The sequence below is a fragment of the Salvelinus namaycush genome, chromosome 14 (genome assembly GCF_016432855.1).
Source record: "Salvelinus namaycush isolate Seneca chromosome 14, SaNama_1.0, whole genome shotgun sequence".
Taxonomy (NCBI): Eukaryota; Metazoa; Chordata; class Actinopteri; order Salmoniformes; family Salmonidae; genus Salvelinus; species Salvelinus namaycush.
The window spans coordinates 7,819,365-7,843,254 of record NC_052320.1 but is presented as its reverse complement, the minus strand read 5'-3'; the positions used below and the strand labels follow the sequence as shown (position 1 = coordinate 7,843,254).

At 41.7% G+C, this 23,890-nt stretch overlaps 1 protein-coding gene across 2 annotated transcripts in view; it reads left to right on the top strand.

The window, feature by feature from the left end:
• The window catches only part of LOC120059085 (structural maintenance of chromosomes protein 1A-like), a 39,371-nt gene extending 18,057 nt beyond the window's left edge, over nucleotides 1-21,314 (top strand). Inside the window, exon 23 of one of the 2 annotated variants that reach the window (XM_039007878.1) lies at nucleotides 21,214-21,314. In XM_039007878.1, coding sequence (XP_038863806.1) covers nucleotides 21,214-21,294 — 81 coding nt within the window. In that variant the 3' untranslated portion in view covers nucleotides 21,295-21,314. Of the gene's footprint in view, nucleotides 1-166; nucleotides 771-21,213 lie in introns of those variants that run through there. The other variant, XM_039007877.1, reaches the window with a different exon arrangement.
• The last annotated feature ends 2,576 nt before the right edge of the window (nucleotides 21,315-23,890 follow it).

The window sequence follows — 23,890 nt, the reverse complement described above, 5'->3', positions numbered from 1 at the left end:
CACCTATCCATAAATCCTTTTAATACTTTCGCATAAAAAGAAATACTTTCCATAAGACTGTCTTTACATTTTCTCTCACATGTTAGATAATAAAATGTAGTTGTGTGCTAGCTGTTTTCTATGAAATAATGGCAAAACTGACAGCACCACTCTTTCCCCTCCACAGCAAGGAGATTGCGTCATCAGCAAAGTACTAACCTTTGACCTGTCTGTGTACCATGACGCCAACCCCAACCCCAATGAGTAGAACCCCAACCAGCAGGACATCACTCGGAGGAGAGGAGCGAAATTAAACGACAGGCATACCTTTTAACTCATTGGCATTTTGACATTCTGCTTGGTCAACTGAACCATGGTTGTATTCCTTAGGGCAGGCAACTGAAAACGTTTTAAAACATTTTGTAACTGTTAAGAGAATTATGTTCTCAATGTTCATAAACCAATTCAATCAAACTACTCAGTCTGCTAGATCAGGATTTGTAAGATACTGATTGAAATGAAACAGACGGAGGCCCAGCTAAGATAGTCAGTAAGGTTTATTCACGGGAACGTTCTAAAGTCAAGAATACAAAACAATTCATTTTATACTGGCTTCTTTCTCACTCACACACATTCACACAACCATACGCACACATATTCACACTAACATTAGCACACAATGTCCTGCTACGCACACACATTCACACTAACAGAAGGTATCCTCTCCCAAATCTCTAGTCAGGTCGGCGCCGAATTTTGCTCAGACAGTCTGTGTTTAAAATACCATAAAGACATAAACATTAGCTATATTGTTTTACCCTAATTCTGACTAGGACTACACATTTATTGATTATGATTTTATACATTCTAATCAATTCCATACAATTATATGTTTCAGGGTGGAATATTCTAATCATTAAATTAACAGATAAATCCCATTAACAGTAACTGACAATGGAAATGAGTGTTTTTTTAAAGTCCAGCTAGTCCCTTGCTGTCTCTGCCCGTTTTCTACCTCTTTAAAAAAAAACTCACTGAAATGTATGTATCTGAAATCCTGGTAAGTACAGCCTGCTTGGGCATTTTTCATTTATTGTGCTACTAACCTACATTATCTGATTTGTGTTAGAATTGGAAAAGCCTTAGGTCTCATTTGATGTCTGCTTCATTGCCAGTCGGATGTCATCTGATTCCCCCCCAGTTTAACTAGCTTTGATCCAAACTGAGTTGCTCTGGTTGTTTCACTTCTTCACGATGTGGTTCAATGTCAGCAATGCCTATGGTTATAATTTCTCTTGTCTTTTGCCTAAGATCAAGTGTAGTATCAAGTCAGGAATGGCTACAGTTGGTTTCACCAACAGGAATGGCACCAAATAAGAAGTTTTTGTACAATGTACGACCATAAAGAAAAACAACCCAAGGAAATACCTTTGCGGTGTTGAAGAAAAACACTATAATACCTTTCTCAGTGTCGGAGATGGAGAACCTGTCGAGTTTGAGGTGGATGAAGAGAGCAGACGCACATTTGGGCCCTGTGTTTTGCGCAATTATGTGCCATAGCAAGATTTTATCCTGTATTTTAAGGGTTATCTAGAAATGAGAATTACAACAAAAATGAAAGCAATTGTCTGAGGATGGTGCTGGACCATCTGACCTGAAATAAAAGGGGACAGTTTGAAAAAGCTTTAGATGAAGGTTAAAATCCAGGCATGTCCCATGACTGTGCAAAACACAGGACCCTACTTATTGAATACTGTTTAGTGATCTTTAAATGCATCGAGTACATTACAAACTGTCATGAGATAATCATGGAACTCCATTAGGGTGACCAATATCATTTTATCACCTAAATAGAGGTGACAACTGTTGAACATCACTTTAAAATGATAATGAAAAGCAATTATTACCTTAGTCTTTGCTAATAATGTGTTTCTACTGTAGCACGTCTAGGTACATCTGTTTCTAGCAGAAAGTTCGTATCCAATCTTCATGAATTGTATTATCACTTTTGGACAATTTATTTAGGTGTTAAAGTTATTAGTAGCTGAGTACCATTGATTTGGGGAAGTGATGTCTGCTTTTGATAGTGGCTTTGAAAGTGTCCCATGGCATTTATTTTGAATCAGTCCAAGACATATGATGTAACTCCAGTTATGGGTCAATCCTGCTTCAGAAATGTTGTCTATTCCATTGACAGTGGATTGATTCTTTTCAGTTAATAAACACAACTATTTTAGAACTTGTGTGTTCCAATTGAGTAGCAGCAGCAGCATGACATTTGTCATGTTATTCTGCAGCATATGTTATCATATTGTTCAGCACAATTCAAGCTAATTCATCTGTTGTTCTGCGATGCACTCCAGAAAGGACAACTCCGGTGGACTGGCTAGGTTCACTCACTCATGATATTTCTTAGTATTTATTGATATCTCACGATATTATATATTTTTGGAGGGGTATTTAATTAGGGTCCCCATTTGGATGTTGTGAAAGCAGCAGCTGTTCTTCCTGGGGTCCACACAATACATGACATAATACAGAACATTAATAGACAACAACAACTGGAGGACAGAACTACATACATCTTTAAAAATACACACTTAGCCTACATATCAATACATACACAGAAACTATTTAGGTCAAATTGGGAAGAGGCGTTGTGCCATGTGCTGTTACGGCTTTTTGAAACCAGGTTTGCTGTTCATTTGAGCAATATGAGACGGAAGGGAATTCCATGCAATAATGGCTCTATATAGTACTGTACGCTTTCTTGGATTTGGGACTGTGAAAAGACCTCTGGTGCATTCCTGGTGGGGTAAGTGTCTGTGTCAGAGCCTGTTTAAGTTGACTATGCAAACAATTTGGAATTTTCAACACAATGTTTCTAATAGAAAGTAGAATTGATGTAGTCAGTCTCTCCTCAACTCTTAGCCAAGAGAGACTGGCATTCATAGCATTTATATCAGCCCTCTGATTACAAGGAAGAGCAAGACGTGCCGCTCTGTTCGGGGCCAGCTGCTGCTTAACTAGGTCTTTCCTTGCAGAACTCGACCACACGAATGGACAATAATCAAGATAAAATAAAACTAGAGCCTGCAATACTTGCTTTTTGGAGTTTGGTGTCAAAAAATGTCTTTATTATGGACAGACCTCTCCCCATCTTTACAACTTGTTCAACAGCCACATCATTCATTACCAGATTCAGCTAAGGTCTAGAACTGAGGGAATGATTTGTACCAAATGCAATGCTCTTAGTTTTAGAGATGCTTAGGACCAGTTTTTCACTGGTCACCCATTCCAAAACTCTTATGGGTTACAGTGACTTCATTAGCTGTGGTTGCTGATGCGTATATGGTTGAGTCATCAGCATACATGGACACACATGCTTTGTTTAATGCCAGTGGCAGGTCATTGGTAAAAATAGGAAAGAGTAGAGGGCCTAGAGAGCTGCCTTGCAGTACACCACACTTGACATGTTTGACATTAGAGAAGCTTCTATTGAAGAACTATTGAGTTCTATTAGATAGATTGCCATATTGTGGATTGAGAGCTGAGGTTGAAAAGCCATAACACATATGTTTTCTCAATAATAGGTCATGGTCAATAATGTCAAAGGCTGCACTGAAATACACTGCTCAAAAATAAAGGGAACACTAAAATAACACATCCTAGATCTGAATGAATGAACTATTCTTATTAAATACTTTTTTCTTTACATAGTTGAATGTGCTGACAACAAAATCACACAAAAATTATCAATGGAAATTAAATTTATCAACCCATGGAGGTCTGGATTTGGAGTCACACTCAAAATTAAAGTGGAAAACACACTACAGGCTGATCCAACTTTGATGTAATGTCCTTAAAACAAGTCAAAATGAGGCTCAGTAGTGTGTGTGGCCTCCATGTGCCTGTATGACCTCCCTACAACGCCTGGGCATGCTCCTGATGAGGTGGCGGATGGTCTCCTGAGGGATCTCCTCCCAGACCTGGACTAAAGCATCCGCCAACTCCTGGACAGTCTGTGGTGCAACGTGGCGTTGGTGGATGGAGCGAGACATGATGTGCTCAATTGGATTCAGGTCTGGGGAACGGGCGGGCCAGTCCATAGCATCAATGCCTTCCTCTTGCAGGAACTGCTGACACACTCCAGCCACATGAGGTCTAGCATTGTCTTGCATTAGGAGGAACCCAGGGCCAACCGCACCAGCATATGGTCTCACAAGGGGTCTGAGGATCTCATCTCGGTACCTAATGGCAGTCAGGCTACCTCTGGCGAGCCCATGGAGGGCTGTGCGGCCCCCCAAAGAAATGCCACCCCACACCATGACTGACCCACCGCCAAACCGGTCATGCTGGAGGATGTTGCAGGCAGCAGAACGTTCTCCACGGTGTCTCCAGACTGTCACATGTGCTCAGTGTGAACCTGCTTTCATCTGTGAAGAGCACAGGGCGCCAGTGGCGAATTTGCCAATCTTGGTGTTCTCTGGCAAATGCCAAACGTCCTGCACGGTGTTGGGCTGTAAGCACAACCCCCATCTGTGGACGTCGGGCCCTCATACCACCCTCATGGAGTCTGTTTCTGACCGTTTGAGCAGACACATTTGTGGCCTGCTGGAGGTCATTTTGCAGGGCTCTGGCAGTGCTCCTCCTGCTCCTTCTTGCACAAAGGCGGAGGTAGCGGTCCTGCTGCTGGGTTGTGCCCTCCTACGGCCTCCTCCACGTCTCCTGATGTACTGGCCTGTCTCCTGGTAGCGCCTCAATGCTCTGGACACTACGCTGACAGACACAGCAAACCTTCTTGCCACAGCTCGCATTGATGTGCCATCCTGGATGAGCTGCACTACCTGAGCCACTTGTGTGGGTTGTAGACTCCGTCTCATGTTACCACTAGAGTGAAAGCACCGCCAGCATTCAAAAGTGACCAAAACATCAGCCAGGAAGCATAGGAACTGAGAAGTGGTCTGTGGTCACCACCTGCAGAACCACTCCTTTATTGGGGGTGTCTTGCTAATTGCCTATAATTTCCACCTGTTGTCTATTCCATTTGCACAACAGCATGTGAAATTTATTGTCAATCAGTGTTGCTTCCTAAGTGGACAGTTTGATTTCACAGAAGTGTGATTGACTTGGAGTTACATTGTGTTGTTTAAGTGTTCCCTTTATTTTTTTGAGCAGTGTATAACAGTACAGCTCCTACAATCTTATCAATTTCTTTCAACCAATCATCAGTCATTTGTGTCAGTGCAGTACATGTTGAGTGCCCATCTCTATAAGCATGCTGAAAGTCTGTTGTTAATTTGTTTACAGAGAAATAGCATTGTATTTGGTCAAAAACATTTTTTCCCAACAGTTTGCTCAGAGCTGGCAGTAAGCTGATAGGTCTGCTGTTAGAACCAGTAAAGGCTGCTTAACCACTCTTGGGTAGCGGAAGGACTTTGGCTTCCCTCCAGGCCTGAGGACAAAGACTTTCCTCTAGGCTCAGATTAAAGATATGACAGATAGGTGTGGCTATAGAGTCAGCTACCATCCTCAGTAGCTCATATTTTTTATAAATATTTGTAAGACCATAACATGATTCAACAACTGAGACATAAACTGAACAAGTTCCACAGGCATGTGACTAACAGAAATGGAATAATGTGTCCCTGATCAAAGGGGGGGTCAAAATCCCAAGTAACACTCAGTATCTGGTGTGGCCACCAGCTGCATTAAGTACTGCAGTGGATCTCCTCCTCTTGGACTGCACCAGATTTGCCAGTTCTTGCTGTGAGATGTTACCCCACTCTTCAACCAAAGCACCTGCAAGTTCCCAGACCTTTCTGGGGGGAATGGCCCTAGCCCTCACCCTCCGATCCAACAGGTCCCAGACGTGAGATTGAGATCCGGGCTCTTTGCTGGCCATGGCAGAACACTGACATTCCTGTCTTGCAGGAAATCACGCACAGAACGAGCAGTATGGGTGGTGGCATTGTCAAGATGGAGGGTCATGTTAGGATGAGCCTGCAGGAAGGGTAACCCATGAGGATTTCATCCCTGTAACGCACAGCTTTGAGATTGCCTGCAATGACAACAAGCTCAGTCCGATGATGCTATGACACACCGCCCCAGACCATGATGGACCCTCCACCTCCAAATCGATCCCGCTCCAGAGTACAGGCCTCGGTGTAACGCTCATTCCTTCGACGATAAACGCAAATCCGACCATCACCCATGGCGAGACAAAACCGCGAATCGTCAGTGAAGAGCACTTTTTGCCAGTCCTGTCTGGTCCAGCGACGGTAGGTTTGTGCCCATAGGCGACGTTGTTGCCGGTGATGTCTGGTGAGGACCTGCCTTACAACAGACCTACAAGCCCTCAGTTCAGCCTCTCTCAGCCTATTGCGGACAGTCTGAGTGTAACAGTACTCTTCTTGCGTTGTGTACAATCAATCATCGACACAAACTCCAACTTGTAGCACCAGTCATGGAGCTTTATTCTGATAGAAACAGCAAAAAATGGCACGTCATGCAATGCACGGCTCACCATCCAACTCTGCACTCACGCACTGTACAAAAATATACAAACCCCCCCACCAGACACAGTAAGTTGCTAAATAATATTAGCGGGAATTCTCTACAACAAAATGCACAACAAATATTCACCAAAAAACGCTGCATCTTACGTGTGATGTTCGAATAACATTTACAAACAAATTGATATAAATTGTACATTTAAATCATCACTTGGGAGTATAAAAATCACTTTTGACGTAGAGTGCTTTGCGACCAACAACTTACCGCTGGTTTGGTGCTTGTTCACTGGGATGATTCTGACTGAAACATCCTCCCTCGTAAGCAAGCTACGCAAACCAGCCAATAAGATGCCATGTTGAGTAGGTGAAGGCAAGACAAAACTAAAACCAAAAACCCATTGGCTTAACAATAAAGTGGCAAGGGGAATCACCAATATAACCCTCTTACATGAGCACTGATGGAGGGATTTTGCATTCCTGGTGTAACTCGGGCAGATGTTGTTGCCATCCTGTACCTGTCCCGCAAGTGTGATGTTCGGATGTACCGATCCTGTGCAGGTGTTGTTACACGTGGTGTGCCACTACGAGGACAATCAGCTGTCCGTCCTGTCTCCCTGTAGCGCTGTCTTAGGCGTCTCACAATACAAACATTGCAATTTATTGCCTTGGCCACATCTGCAGTCCTCATATCTTCTTGCAGCATGCCTAAGGCCCGTTGACGCAGATGAGCAGGGACCCTGGTCATCTTTCTTTTGGTGTTTTTCAGAGTCAGTAGAAAGGCCTCTTTATTGTCCTAGGTTTTCATAACTGTGACCTTAATTGCCTACCGTCTGTAAGCTGTTAGTGTCTTAACGACTGTTCCACTGGTGCATGTTCATTAATTGTTTACAGTTCATTGAACAAGCATGGGAAACAGTGTTTAAACCCTTTATAATGAAGATCTGTGAAGTTATTTGGATTTTTACAAATTATCTTTGAAAGACAGGGTCCTGAAAAAGGGACGTTTCTTTTTTTGCTGAGGTTACATTTTAATCATTTAGCAGACGTTCTTATCCAGAGTGACATACAGTTAGTGCATTCATCTTAAGATAGCTTGGTAGGACAACCACATATCTACTAATCCCAGTAAGAGGGGTACAAGAAACAAAATGCACCTTGAAAGCAACTAGAAACTTAATTGATGGGTAAGATGAGTTTGTTTCCTCTGTGTGGTGTGTATATCTGTTTATATACCTCAGAGTCGTCCTCATTGTGAAGGGGTTGGATGTAGGGGTCATGTTTACGGATGAGAGGTTCAACCAGCAGCAGGAACAACATGTAGAGTAGCAGAGAGCCCACCACTGACAGGTAGATGATGATCGTCACCTGGGGATGATGGAAAATAAATGTAGCTTGGATTCAAGTTTAGCAGACAAAGCCTTTGGCTGCTTTCTGACATGCAAAGGCAAACATTTGACAAGTAAAACATGCAGGGGTACAAAGACAGGAAAGGAAGGATGTATCTAAAAAGCAGAAGGAGAGGGATATTTCATATATTATAAAAAAAAAAAATTATATCATAAATAATATTACTATTCAGGTTATTTGCAAATACAGACATACATAGTCTTGTATGTAAAAAATAATGGACATTTTTTTAATGAAAAACTGAAGTATGGAATAGATGTTAATGTATAAATTGATGATAAATTATGATATTTGTCGAAAACAGGTGCCTTCTGCTTAGGGCTGGGAGATATGGACTGGGTGACTCACTATGTACAGTACCAATCAAAAGTCTGGACACACCTACTAATTCAAGGGTTTTTCTTTATTTTTACTATTTTCTACAAAATATATTTTAGATTTGAGATTCTTCAAAGTAGCAACCCTTTGCCTTGATGACAGCTTTGCACACTCTTGGCATTCTCTCAACCAGCTTCACCTGGAATGCTTTTCCAACAGTTTTGAAGGAGTTCCAACACGCTGAGCACTAGTTGGCTGCTTTTCCTTCACTCTGCTGTCCAACTCATCCCAAACCATCTCAATTGAGTTGAGGTCGGGTGATTGTGGAGGCCAGGTCATCTGATGCAGCACTCCATCACTCTCCTTGGTCAAATAGCCCTTACACAGCCTGGAGGTTTGTTGGGTCATTGTCCTGTTGAACAACAAATGATAGTCCCACTAAGCACAAACCAGATGGGATGGCGTATCGCTGCAGAATGCTGTGGTAGCCATGCTGGTTAAATTCTAAATAAATCACAGACAGTGTCACCAGCAAAGCACCCCCTCATCATCACACCTCCTCCTCCATGCTTCATGGCGGGAACCACACTGGCGGAGATCATCCGTTCACTTACTCTGCGTCTCACAAAGACATGGCGGTTGGAACCAAAAATCTCAAATTTGGACTCATCAGACCAAAGAACAGATTTACACCATTCTAATGTTCATTGCTCGTGTTTCTTGGCCCAAGCAAGTCTCTTCTTATTATTGGTGTCCTTTAGTAGTGGTTTCTTTGCAGCAATTTCATGAAGGCCTGATGTTTATGTTGAGATGTGTCTGTTGGAGGAGAGGGATATTTCATATATTATTTTTTATTTATACACTGAACAGAAATATAAACGCAACATGTAAAATGTTAGTCCCATGTTTCAAGCTTAAATATAAGATTACAGAAATTCTCCATATGCACAAAAGCACATTTCTCTCAAATTTTGGGCACAAATTTGTTTACATCTCTGTTAGTGAGCATTTCTCCTTTGCCAAGATAATACATCCACCTGACAAGTATGGCATATGAAGAAGCTAATTAAAATGCATGATCATTACACAGGTGCGCCTTGTTCGACCTCAATTTAATTGAGATGGTTTGGGATGAGTTGGACCGCAGAGTGAAGAAAAAGCAGCCAACGAGTGCTCAGCATGTTGGAACTCCTTCAAAACTGTTGGAAAAAAGGCCCCTCTAAAAACGAATGTGCAGTTTTGTCACACAACACAATGCCAGAGATGTCTCAAGTTTTGAGGGGGTGTGCAATTGGCATGCTGACTGCAGGAACGTCCACCAGAGCTGTTGCCAGAAAATGTACACGTGGTCTGTGGTTGTGAGGCCAGTTGGAGGTACTGTCAAATTCTCTAAAACTGCATTGGAGGCAGCATATGGTAGAGAAATGAACATTAAATTCTCTGGCAACTGCACTGGTGGACATTCCTGCAGTCAGCGTGCCAATTGCATGCTCCCTCAAAATATCTGTGGCATTGAGCTGTGTGACAAAACTGCACATTTAGAGTGGCATTTTAATGTCCACAGCACAAGGTGCACCTGTGTAATGATCATGCTGTTTAATATGCCACACCTGTCAGGTGGATGGATTGTCTTGGCAAAGGAGAAATGCTCACTAACAGGGATGTAAACAAATTTGTGAATAAAATTTGAGAGAAATAAGCATATGGAACATTTCTGGGATATTTTATTTCACCAAATGAAACATTTGACCAACACTTTACAGGTTGCGTTTGTTTTTTTGTTCATTGTCGAATACACAACAGAATAGAAGTTTATATAAACATTATACAGTGATGATGTTTGTTGAAAACAGGTGCCACCAACTCAGTGGGGCCTTGAGGAGACCACTTAACCCTTAACCTGCTCCACAGGTGCTGCTCTGTGGCTGACCCTGTGCTGCACGTGGCGCAGAGCAGCGCTTGGAGCAGGTTGGGGGTTTAGTGACTCAAGGGCAGGTGGTAAGTGAGATGATGCCAACAACCCTGAGATGATGCCAAGTTCTGTTCGACAAAATATGCGACTTGGTATTGCCTTATTGGTTAAAAGTCTGGCCATCATATAATCAGCATTAAAGGTTAAAATTGAACACCTGTACTGTAGGTGTTTCTGCCTCCATGTGCTCTCATTGGTTGAGGAATCCCTGAGAACAGACCACCTGTATGGGTGCACTGGGGGCATACTGTATGTTGGGGGTGAATTGGAGAAGCCCGATGAAGTATTTATAAACAGCGAATGGGCACAGGAAAAAACATCAGTGCTTGGTTCCCCTGAGATACAGAGCATCGTCTACAGACTCTACTTAGCACAGGTAAGATCTACTCCGGTCTCATCTTTATATCGTTTATATGAGTCCTGTAACACATGTACAGCATAGCATTCTGCATATTGTACCACTAACAACATTATTTCCTTGACAATTAACAATGTTTGTCCTTCCTCACTTTTTTGGAAATAATTTGTATTTTTTTCATTCTCTCTGAAGACTGTTAGTGTTGTATCTCCTCTTCTCTGTGAAGGCTGTTAGTGTTGTATCTCCTCTTCTCTGTGAAGACTGTTAGTGTTGTATCTCCTCTTCTCTGTGAAGGCTGTTAGTGTTGTATCTCCTCTTCTCTGTGAAGACTGTTAGTGTTGTATCTCCTCTTCTCTGAAGACTGTTAGTGTTGTATCTCCTCTTCTCTGAAGACTGTTAGTGTTGTATCTCCTCTTCTCTGTGAAGACTGTTAGTGTTGTATCTCCTCTTCTCTGCAGACTGTTAGTGTTGTATCTACTCTTCTCTGTGAAGACTGTTAGTGTTGTATCTCCTCTTCTCTGCAGACTGTTAGTGTTGTATCTCCTCTTCTCTGAAGACTGTTAGTGTTGTATCTCCTCTTCTCTGTGAAGACTGTTAGTGTTGCATCTCCTCTTCTCTGAAAACTGTTAGTGTTGTATCTCCTCTTCTCTGTGAAGACTGTTAGTGTTGCATCTCCTCTTCTCTGAAGACTGTTAGTGTTGTATCTCCTCTTCTCTGTGAAGACTGTTAGTGTTGTATCTACTCTTCTCTGAAGACTGTTAGTGTTGTATCTCCTCTTCTCTGTGAAGACTGTTAGTGTTGTATCTCCTCTTCTCTGTGAAGACTGTTAGTGTTGTATTTCCTCTTCTCCTCTTCTCTGTGAAGACTGTTAGTGTTGTATCTCTTCTTCTCTGTGAAGACTGTTAGTGTTGTATATCCTCTTCCCTGAAGACTGTTAGTGTTGTATCTCCTCTTCCCTGAAGACTGTTAGTGTTGTATCTCCTCTTCTCTGTGAAGACTGTTAATGTTGTATCTCCTCTTCTCTGTGAAGGCTGTTAGTGTTGTATCTCCTCTTCTCTGTGAAGGCTGTTAGTGTTGTATCTCCTCTTCTCTGATGACTGTTAGTGTTGTATCTCCTCTTCTCTGTGAAGACTGTTAGTGTTGTATCTCCTCTTCTCTGAAGACTGTTAGTGTTGTATCTCCTCTTCTCTGTGAAGACTGTTAGTGTTGTATCTCCTCTTCTATGTGAAGACTGTTAGTGTTGTATCTCCTCTTCTCTGAAGACTGTTAGTGTTGTATCTCCTCTTCTCTGTGAAGACTGTTAGTGTTGTATCTCCTCTTCTCTGTGAAGACTGTTAGTGTTGTATCTCCTCTTCTCTGAAGACTGTTAGTGTTGTATCTCCACTTCTCTCTGAAGACTGTTAGTGTTGTATCTCCTCTTCTCTGAAGACTGTTAGTGTTGTATCTCCTCTTCTCTCTGAAGACTGTTAGTGTTGTATCTCCTCTTCTCTGAAGACTGTTAGTGTTGTATCTCCTCTTCCCTGAAGACTGTTAGTGTTGTATCTCCTCTTCTCTGTGAAGACTGTTAGTGTTGTATCTCCTCTTCTCTGAAGACTGTTAGTGTTGTATCTCCTCTTCTCTGAAGACTGTTAGTGTTTTTGACTCAGGTTCTTTCCGACTCACGTGTGGCTTGACTAGGCTATATTTTGTCATCCTGTTAACATGCAAATGTCTTTGAAACCCTGCCTTCTATTTTTTCCCTCTCCTAGTGTTCTTTCCCCTGTTGAAAGCCATGGCCTCCCTCTCTCTGGGACTGCTGTTTCTCTATATGCTGGTTGGCGTCCATGGTGCAAATGTCAGGGTGTCCGGCCTTCATGCCAACGGCCTTCGAGGGGACCCTGCTGGTAATTACCCTGACCCCTACGTCAAGGTTTGGTGTGGTGGCGAATCCGGTGGCATGACAGACTGGCACAAGGATACTCAAAACCCATCCTGGAGTGCCGTATTCAACTTTCTGAATGTGCCTTCCAGTGCTTCCCTGAAGTTTGAGATCTGGGACAAGGACCTCAACTTCGATGACCACCTGGGAACCTGCACCACTAAGCTCCAGTCTGGCAGTCACAGCATAACCTGCGGTCTGAGTAGTGGAACCTTCTACTACACTTACAGTTACCAGTAAGCCAGCCATAATGTAGAACATAATTTACCAGTAAACCAGCCATAATGTACAACATTAGGCCATCACATACCTTAATGAAATTGTAATGAATTTTACAGATGAACATTAAGGCCTAAATAAAAACTTGCATTTCTGAACAATGGTCTCAGTCTGGTTCTCTCATTTATTTGGACAAAGAAGCTACATGTTTTACATTTGTCTCTATTCTGCAGCATTTTGGATTTGAGATCAAATATTTAATATTAGGCAACAATACAGAATGTCACCTTTTATTTGAGGGTATTTTCATACATACAGATACAGGATCTTAATTTTATCACTTTTGTTGCTGCGAATTTTCCTACGCCACATAAATTCACTGAAACCCCACACTAACCCACAGTTATATTAACACTTCTTAGGGCTGCAATCCCGTTAACGGGATCGATATGACAACAGCCAGTGAAAGTGCAGGACGCTAAATTCAAACAACAGAAATCTCATAATTAAAATTCCTCAAACATACAAGTATTTTATATAATTTTAAATGGTAATCTTGTTGTTAATCCCACCACAGTGTTCGATTTCAAAAAGGATTTACAGCGAAAGCACCACAAACGATTATGTTAGGTCAGCACCTAGTCACAGAAAAACACAGCCATTTTTCCAGCCAAAGACAGGAGTCATAAAATGCAGAAATAGAGATAAAATTAATCACTAACCTTTGATGATCTTCATCAGATGACACTCATAGGACATCATGTTACACAATACATGTATGTTTTGTTCAGTAAAGTTTATATTTATATTTATTTACATTTACATTTTAGTCATTTAGCAGACGCTCTTATCCAGAGCGACTTACAGTAGAGTGCATACATTTTATTACATTTTTACATACTGAGACAAGGATATCCCTACCGGCCAAACCCTCCCTACCGGCCAAACCCTCCCTAACCCGGACGACGCTATGCCAATTGTGCGTCGCCCCACGGATCATTTATATCCAAAAATCTCAGTATACATTGGCGCGTTATGTTCAGTAGTTCCAAAAACATCTGGTGATTTTGAAGAGAGCCACATTAATTTCCAGAAATACTCATAATAAACGTTGATCAAAGATCAAGAGTTATACATGGAATTTTAGATCCACCTCTCCTTAATGCAACCGCTGTGTCAGATTTCAAAAATGCTTTACGTAAAAAGCAAACCATGCAATAATCTGAGGTCGGCGCTCAGAGCCCAATCAAGCCATACAGGTACCCGCCATATTGTGCAGTCAACAGAAGTCAGAAATAACATTATAAATATTCACTTACCTTTGATGATCTTCATCAGAATGCACTCCCAGAAATCCCAGTTCCACAATAAATGTTTGATTTGTTCGGTAATGTCAGTGTACAGTATTCATCCATTTATGTCCAAATACCTACTTTTGTTAGCGCGTTTGGTAAACAAATCCAAAGTCACGAAGCGCGTTCACTAAAAGCAGACGAAATGTCAAAAACTTCCGTAACAGTCAGTAGAAACATGTCAAACGATGTATTGAATCAATCTGTAGGATGTTTTTAACATAAATCTTCAATAATGTTCCAACCGGAGAATTCCTTTGTCTTCAGAAATGCGATAGAACAAAGCTCGCTCTCACATGACCACGCGTATGGTCAGCGCATGTTCAGGTCATGGTAGACCGTACTCAATCCCCTCTCCTTCGGCCCCACTTCACAGTAGAAGCATCAGACAAGGTTCTAAAGACTGTTGACATCTAGTGGAAGCTGTAGGAAGTGCAAAATGACCCATATCCCACTGTGTATTCGATAGGCGATGAGTTGAAAACCTACAAACCTCAGATTTCCCACTTCCTGGTTGGATTTTTTCTCAGGTTTTTGCCTGCCATATGAGGTCTGTTATACTCACAGACATCATTCAAACAGTTTTAGAAACTTCAGAGTGTTTTCTATCCAAATAGACTAATAATATGCATATATTAGCAACTGGGACTGAGGAGCAGGCAGTTTACTCTGGGCACCTTTTCATCTAAGCTACTCAATACTGCCCCTGCAGCCATAAGACCCTGACCCCTACGTCAAGGTTTGGTGTGGTGGCGAACCCGGTGGCATGACAGACTGGCACAAGGATACTCAAAACCCATCCTGGAGTGCCGTATTCAACTTTCTGAATGTGCCTTCCAGTGCTTCCCTGAAGTTTGAGATCTGGGACAAGGACCTCAACTTCGATGACCACCTGGGAACCTGCACCACTAAGCTCCAGTCTGGCAGTCACAGCATAACCTGCGGTCTGAGTAGTGGAACCTTCTACTACACTTACAGTTACCAGTAAGCCAGCCATAATGTACAACATCAGTTACCAGTAAGCCAGCCATAATGTACAACATCAGTTACCAGTAAACCAGCCATAATGTACAACATCAGTTACCAGTAAACCAGCTATAATGTACAACATCAGTTACCAGTAAGCCAGACGTAATGTACAACATCAGTTACCAGTAAGCCAGCCATAATGTAAAACATCAGTTACCAGTAAACCAGCTATAATGTACAACATCAGTTACCAGTAAGCCAGACGTAATGTACAACATCAGTTACCAGTAAGCCAGCCATAATGTACAACATCAGTTACCAGTAAGCCAGCCATAATGTACAACATCAGTTACCAGTAAGCCAGATGTAATGTACAACATCAGTTACCAGTAAGCCAGACGTAATGTACAACATCAGTTACCAGTAAGCCAGACGTAATGTACAACATCAGTTACCAGTAAACCAGCCATAATGTACAACATCAGTTACCAGTAAACCAGCCATAATGTACAACATCAGTTACCAGTAAACCAGCCATAATGTACAACATCAGTTACCAGTAAACCAGCCATAATGTACAACATCAGTTACCAGTAAACCAGCCATAATGTACAACATCAGTTACCAGTAAGCCAGATGTAATGTACAACATCAGTTACCAGTAAGCCAGACGTAATGTACAACATCAGTTACCAGTAAGCCAGACGTAATGTACAACATCAGTTACCAGTAAGCCAGACGTAATGTACAACATCAGTTACCAGTAAACCAGACGTAATGTACAACATCAGTTACCAGTAAGCCAGACGTAATGTACAACATCAGTTACCAGTAAGCCAGACGTAATGTACAACATCAGTTACCAGTAAGCCAGACGTAATGTACAACATGAACATTAAGGCCTAAATAAAAACTAGCATTTCTGAACAATGGTCTCAGTCTGGTTCTCTCATTTATATGGACAAAGAAGCTACATGTTTTACATTTGTCTCTATTCTGCAGCATTTTGGATTTGAGATCAAATATTTAATATTAGGCAACAATACAGAATGTCACCTTTAATTTGAGGCTATTTTCATACATACAGATACAGGATCTTAATTTGATCACTTTTGTTGCTGAGAATTTTCCTACGCCACATAAATTCACTGAAACCCCACACTAACCCACAGTTATATTAACAGTACTGCACTTTGATGAAGCCTACTTTTGTCTAGCTAATAGTTTAATCACCGATCAAGCACATTATGGACTAAAGGTTCAAATCCTGTTGCTGCAGGATTATTTTACTGCTTAGAAATGAAAGTGCTTTTTGGGTCTACTCCCCCATTTAAAGAAGTCAAGTATTTGGACAAATTCACTTATAGTGTATTAAAATAGTCAAAAGTTTAGTATTCGGTCCCATATTCCTAGCACGCAATGACTACATCAAGCTTGTGACACTACAAACTTGTTGGATGCATATACAGTTTGTTTTGGTTGTGTTTCGGATGATGTTTTTCCCAATAAGAACTGAATGGTGAATAATGTATTCTGTCATTTGAAGTCACTTTTATTGTAAATAAGAATAGATGTTTCTGAACACTTCTACATCAATGTGGATGCTACCATGGTTAGGAATAATCATGAATGAATTGTGAATAAGGATGAATGAGAGAGTTACAGAGCACACAAATATCATACCTCCCAAAAGTATTATTGGTATCAGTGAGAGGTTAGCATTTCTTTAGGGATAATGTAAGATCTTTCGTCATGATTTTGGGGGTATGATCATAATTTTTCACGATTCATTCATGATTATCCGTCATCATGGTAGCATCCACATTAATGTAGAAGTGTTCAGAAACATCTATTCTTATTTACAATAAAACTGACTCCAAATTTACAATATACATTATTCACCATTCAGTTCTTATTGGGCAAAATATAATCTAAAACACACGACTGAACAAGTTTATTTGTTATCAAACCAATAATTAGTGGCCCGGGATTAGTTTAAAACAGCCCGCGACATGGTTTGTGAAATTACATAAAATGCGGCACAGATTGAAAAAAGGTATCTCCAGTAATTTGCGCCATATGTTTTGAATGGTCTGTTGTTGTAAAGCTGCAAGCATGCCTGTCGCGAAGCTGTGCTTTTTCCTCTCTGGCACTCAGAGGCAGAGTAAGTCAGTAGGGCTGAAGGATGTGGTAGTATCATATGATAAATAAAGAAATAAACACGGAGGGGAGTGTCTACTGTATGGATAGCCAGTCAATCTGTTCCTTTACTAATGATGTAACTTGTTGAATATCATACTCCTTCCCTACACCATAGTATCTTTAGCATTAAAACTTGTCACTTTTGACCAGGTAATATCAGTCGAAATCTACTCTGTGTGTCATTGTAAAGGGTCAGGTGTACCTTGATGGTGTTGCTGCTGCGTTCCTCATACTTGCACTCACACAGCAGACAGTAGGCCTCCACATCATGGCCTGGCACTGGCATGGGCTCCACTACATGGAGGCACTTACTGAGCAGACAAAGGTACACACATTATAAATAACTAGTCTCTTATTATTAGTCTACTGCCTCTATGTTAGTCCAAGATGTTAGCCTGACACTTTTATTCATTCTTTCCAGAACTACATTGAACCATGAAGACATCAATCAGCAAATTGTGTGAGTGGGGGATCCTTAAATCCACAGCTTCTTGGCAGAACTAGTTAAATGTACTGTGGAAGACAACAGGAGCGAACAAAGCTGAGTGACTGAGTTAGACCAGATTGTGAATTCTGCATGATGTGCATAGGGCTTATGTGATAGAACATTTCTCACCAATCTTTCTGGGAGACATTCCTGCTGTAGATGTGTCCAGTGATGTTCCTGTAGGGTGGACAGATACACTTGCAGCGCACGTCTTCAAAACTCTGTGAACATAGAGAATAACATTTTCGTCATGGGGATCTACAAAACACAGTGAATTGTTAGCCTGTACTCTCAGAAAAAAAAGAACCTAAAAGGGTTCTTTGGCTGTCCCCATAGGAGAACCCTTATTGGTTCCCTTTCCACAGAGGGTTCTACATGAAACCCAAAAGGGTTCTACCTGAAACCAAAAAGGGTTATTTTATAGACGGGTTAGATCACGAAAACGATGTGATCCAATTGGGCAGAAGTCCGTGTGTTGTTGTGATTCTGGATGGTCAGATAGCTAGCACCAAAGACTAAAGTTGCCATGTGGGAACCGTAGGTGGCTTGTTACAGCTAGTTTTATCTTGTTTTTGATACCGTGTCTGTTTTGAGGTGTTTTGACTGATGTCACATCTATCCTAATATCCTGCTGTAGAAAAAGCCTCAGTTCAGTGTGTGAAATATTAGCTAAATCTATTGTGTCATATGTCTGTTTGTGAATACTTATGTAAATTATATATTTCTGGATTTCATTTTCAATACATTTTCAAAAATGTTTATTGAATCAATATTGAATTCAGGCTGTAACACGACAAACTGTGGAATAAGTCCTGAAGGCACTGTAAATCTGTTTCCTGATTCGTCACCCTTCTCCTGAAATGCCACACTCCCTCTCATGAATTTGACAATGGTTGACACTCCTGCCAACCACCATCCACCAATCCAATGCTTTTAAATCCATGATGAGGAAACGTGCACGCTTCAGAATAAGGGTGGATAATCGGGACGCAACCTGAAGACCGATGGAGTCAATCAAATGTGTCATTTCTTTCTTTGTTGGTCAGATTGGAAGAGCTTTCAACCCTTTTCTCCCTGTGTCTGTCTTTCCCAGGAGGAGCACCGCCACATGAAGACCATAGATGAGACCATGGCCCAGCTGCAGGACCTGAAGAACCAGCACCTCACCAAGAAGTCAGAGGTCAACGACAAGAACCACCAGATGGAGGAGATACGTAAGAAACTGGGAGGAGCCAACAAGTGAGTCTCAAAGTTTAGACACGCCCACGCACACAAACCAAACCCTCATCCTCTTTTTTCCACCCATTTCTAAAAGGCACATATTTTTTGACTTACTACATTGATTTATTTATGTGTTTTAAGAAAAAAGAACAGTTGTAGCATTGCCATTTTTTTTCAGTGTGTGTTTATGTTTGTGTTTGTAGTTTGCAGCAGTATTTTTTGAGCAATGTGTATTATTCCCTCAGGGAGCTGACCCAGCTGCAGAAAGAGGTGACGGCCATCGAGACCAAGCTGGAGCAGAAACGCAGCGACCGCCACAACCTGCTGCAGGCCTGTAAGATGCAGGACATCAGACTGCCGCTATGCTCTGGGACCATGGACGACATCGGCCAGGGAGAGGTACTAAACACACTCTTTATTTTTCTTGCTCTCTCTCCTGCTTTCTTTCTCTCACTCCTTCTCCCTTCCAACCAACCTGACTGCCTCACGGTGTTCTCTTTCCCTCTATGGGAGCTCTCAGCAGGAGGAGTATATTTATTTGTATTTAACTAGGCAAGACAGTTAAGAACAAATTCTTATTTACAATGACAGCCTAGGAACAGTGGGTTAACTGCCTTGGTCAGGGGCAGAACAACAGATTTTTACCTTGTCAGCACGGGGACTCGATCAAGCAACCTTTCAGTTACTGGCCCAATGCTCTAACCACTAGGCTACCTGCCGCCCCAAATAGCAGTCAGTTCCAGGAGACCAGTCCAGAACGTCCAGTACTGTCCTGGCTAAAGAGGCTCTCATAGAGATAGACTACAGCATCCTGTCTGAAGACCTCAAGGTAAGAAGTACACACATGCCTGAACCCTGCATACTAAGGCTGTGTCTGGGAGTGTGCAAGTAGATTCTTTGGGAGACGTGTGGAGAATTGGGACATAGTTTCTCTCTCCACATAGACTCAGACTCTATATCTATGTGTACTGTAGCTGTTTCAGTCATTCAATACCCAGCAATAGGGATGTTTTAGGTGAGTTTGAAATGCAGTGTGAGCCGAGGATATGAGTCACCTAACATATTTGTATGTGTGTGTGTTTGTGTGTGTGTGTGTGTGTGTGTCTGCGTCTGCACTCTCTCAGGACGCGCTGGCGGAGGATGAGATCAAAGGAGAGATGCACACACTGCAGCAGCGGCTCAACGAGCAGCAGTCTATACTGCAGAGGATCAGCGCACCCAACATGAAGGCCATGGAGAAACTAGAGTCTGTCAGGGACAAGTTCCAGGAGACCAGCGATGGTAAGAGGGAGAGGAGGAGGTCAGGGTTTAGTTGGAAGGTGTGGAACCCAACATGAAGGCCATGGAGAAACTAGAGTCTGTCAGGGACAGGTGGAGGGGGATGAATTGAGAAATGTAGAACCCAGGCTTACACTTGAGTCTGGAGACATGGGCTAACTTAATCCCTCTCACTGAATGTATGAAATGTTACTGAAACAAGAAATAATTTATAATTATTGCATTATGTGTTGATGATGATCTATTCTGTATTCCAGAGTTTGAGGCGGCCCGTAAGAGAGCCAAGAAGGCCAAGCAGGCGTTTGAGCAGATCAAGAAGGAGAGGTTTGACCGCTTTAACGCCTGTTTTGAGGCTGTATCCACCAACATCGATGAGATCTACAAAGCCCTGTCACGCAACAGCTCTGCCCAGGTATCACTCTCTATGACCAGATAGCATATTGTTTTGTCCTATTGGGTTGAGTCAAATGGAGTGTCCTTGGCAGGGGCCGACTTTTACATGGTTAACTGTGTTCCCACAAGAAACTACATTTACCTTATTCAAAATAATGTAAAACAAATTGGGACTAAAAGTTATGCTTTTATTGTAAAGAAATAAAACCATCAGCTTTTAATTGTGAGCGAGACAACTATTCCTTCTTGGATGTTGTGATATTTGGCTGCACCTCTGTGTACATGTTGGTTAAATATCTGTCTACCCCCCAGGCCTTCCTTGGGCCAGAGAACCCTGAGGAGCCTTACCTGGATGGGATCAACTATAACTGTGTGGCCCCTGGAAAGAGGTTCAGACCCATGGACAACCTGTCTGGAGGGGAGAAGACTGTAGCCGCCCTGGCTCTGCTGTTCGCCATACACAGCTACAAGCCTGCCCCATTCTTCGTCCTGGATGAGATTGATGCTGCTCTGGACAACACCAACATCGGCAAGGTGTCTAAAACCCTGCTGCAAAAACTACATTTTTTAATCTCATGAAATGTCCATACTCCATACCTCCCCCACCTTCATTTTGCCTTCACAGCAAGGAGATTGCGTCATCAGCAAAGTACTAACCTTTGACCTGTCTGTGTACCATGACGCCAACCCCAACCCCAATGAGTAGAACCCCAACCAGCAGGACATCACTCGGTGGAGAGGAGCGAAATTAAACGACAGGCATACCTTTAAACTCATTGGCATTTTGACATTCTGCTTGGTCAACTGAACCATGGTTGTATTCCTTAGGGAAGGCAACTGAAAACGTTTTAATACATTTTGTAACTGACAATGGAAATGAGTGTTTTTTTAAAGTCCAGCTAGTCCCTTGCTGTCTCTGCCCGTTTTCTACCTCTTTTTTTTTTTAAACTCGCTGAAATGTATGTATCTGAAATCCTGGTAAGTACAGCCTGCTTGGGCATTTTTCATTTATTGTGCTACTTTCATGATCTGATTTGTGTTAGAATTGGAAAAGCCTTAGGTCTCATTTGATGTCTGCTTCATTGCCAGTCGGATGTCATCTGATTCCCCCCCAGTTTAACTAGCTTTGATCCAAACTGAGTTGCTCTGGTTGTTTCACTTCTTCACGGTGTGGTTCAATGTCAGCAATGCCTATGGTTATAATTTCTCTGTCTTTTGCCTAAGATCAAGTGTAGTATCAAGTCAGGAATGGCTACAGTTGGTTTCACCAACAGGAATGGCACCAAATAAGAAGTTTTTGTACAATGTACGACCATAAAGAAAAACAACCCAAGGAAATACCTTTGCGGTGTTGAAGAAAAACACTATAATACCTTTCTCAGTGTCGGAGATGAACCTGTCGAGTTTGAGGTGGATGAAGAGAGCAGACGCACATTTGGGCCCTGTGTTTTGCGCAATCGTGTGCCATAGCAAGATTTTATCCTGTATTTTAAGGGTTATCTAGAAATGAGAATTACAACAAAAATGAAAGCAATTGCCTGAGGATGGTGCTGGACCATCTGACCTGAAATAAAAGGGGACAGTTTGAAAAAGCTTTAGATGAAGGTTAAAATCCAGGCATATCACATGACTGTGCAAAACACAGGACCCTACTTATTGTATACTGTTTAATGATCTTTAAATGCATCGAGTACATTACAAACTGTCATGAGATAATCATGGAACTCCATTAGGGTGACCAATATCATTTTATCACCTAAATAGAGGTGACAACTGCTGAACATCACTTTAAAATGATAATGAAAAGCAATTATTACCTTAGTCTTTGCTAATAATGTGTTTCTACTGTAGCACGTCTAGGTACATCTGTTTCTAGCAGAAAGTTCGTATCCAATCTTCATGAATTGTATTATCACTTTTGGACAATTTATTTAGGTGTTAAAGTTATTAGTAGCTGAGTACCATTGATTTGGGGAAGTGATGTCTGCTTTTGATAGTGGCTTTGAAAGTGTCCCATGGCATTTATTTTGAATCAGTCCAAGACATATGATGTAACTCCAGTCATGGGTCAATCCTGCTTCAGAAATGTTGTGTATTCCATTGACGGTGGATTGATTCTTTTCAGTTAATAAACACAACTATTTTAGAACTTGTGTGTTCCAATGGAGTAGCAGCAGCAGCGTGACATTTGTCATGTTATTCTGCAGCATATGTTATCATATTGTTCAGCACAATTCAAGCTAATTCATCTGTTGTTCTGCGATGCACTCCAGAAAGGACAACTCCGGTGGACTGGCTAGGTTCACTCACTCATGATATTTCTTAGTATTTATTGATATCTCACGATATTATATATTTTTTGGAGGGGTATTTAATTAGGGTCCCCATTTGGATGTTGTGAAAGCAGCAGCTGCTCTTCCTGGGGTCCACACAATACATGACATAATACAGAACATTAATAGACAAGAACAACTGGAGGACAGAACTACATACCGGTACATCTTTAAAAATACACACGTAGCCTACATATCAATACATACACAGAAACTATTTAGGTCAAATTGGGAAGAGGCGTTGTGCCATGTGCTGTTACGTTATCGGCTTTTTGAAACCAGGTTTGCTGTTTGAGCAATATGAGACGGAAGGGAATTCCTTGCAATAATGGCTCTATATAGTACTGTACGCTTTCTTGGATTTGGGACTGTGAAAAGACCTCTGGTGCATTCCTGGTGGGATAAGTGTCTGTGTCAGAGCCTGTTTAAGTTGACTATGCAAACAATTTGGAATTTTCAACACAATGTTTCTAATAGAAAGTAGAATTGATGTAGTCAGTCTCTCCTCAACTCTTAGCCAAGAGAGACTGGCATTCATAGCATTTATATCAGCCCTCTGATTACAAGGAAGAGCAAGACGTGCCTCTCTGTTCGGGGCCAGCTGCTGCTTAACTAGGTCTTTCCTTGCAGAACTCGACCACACGACTGGACAATAATCAAGATAAAATAAAACTAGAGCCTGCAGGACTTGCTTTTTGGAGTATGGTGTCAAAAAAGCAGAGCATGTCTTTATTGCAGACAGAACTCTCCCAATCTTTACAACCATTGAATCTATGTTTTGACCATGACAGTTTACAATCTAAGGTAACACAAAGTAATTTATTCTCCTCAACTGTTCAACAGCCACACCATTCATTACCAGATTCAGCTAAGGTCTAGAACTTAGGGAATGATTTGTACCAAATGCAATGCTCTTAGATTTAGAGATGCTTAGGACCAGTTTTTCACTGGTCACCCATTCCAAAACTC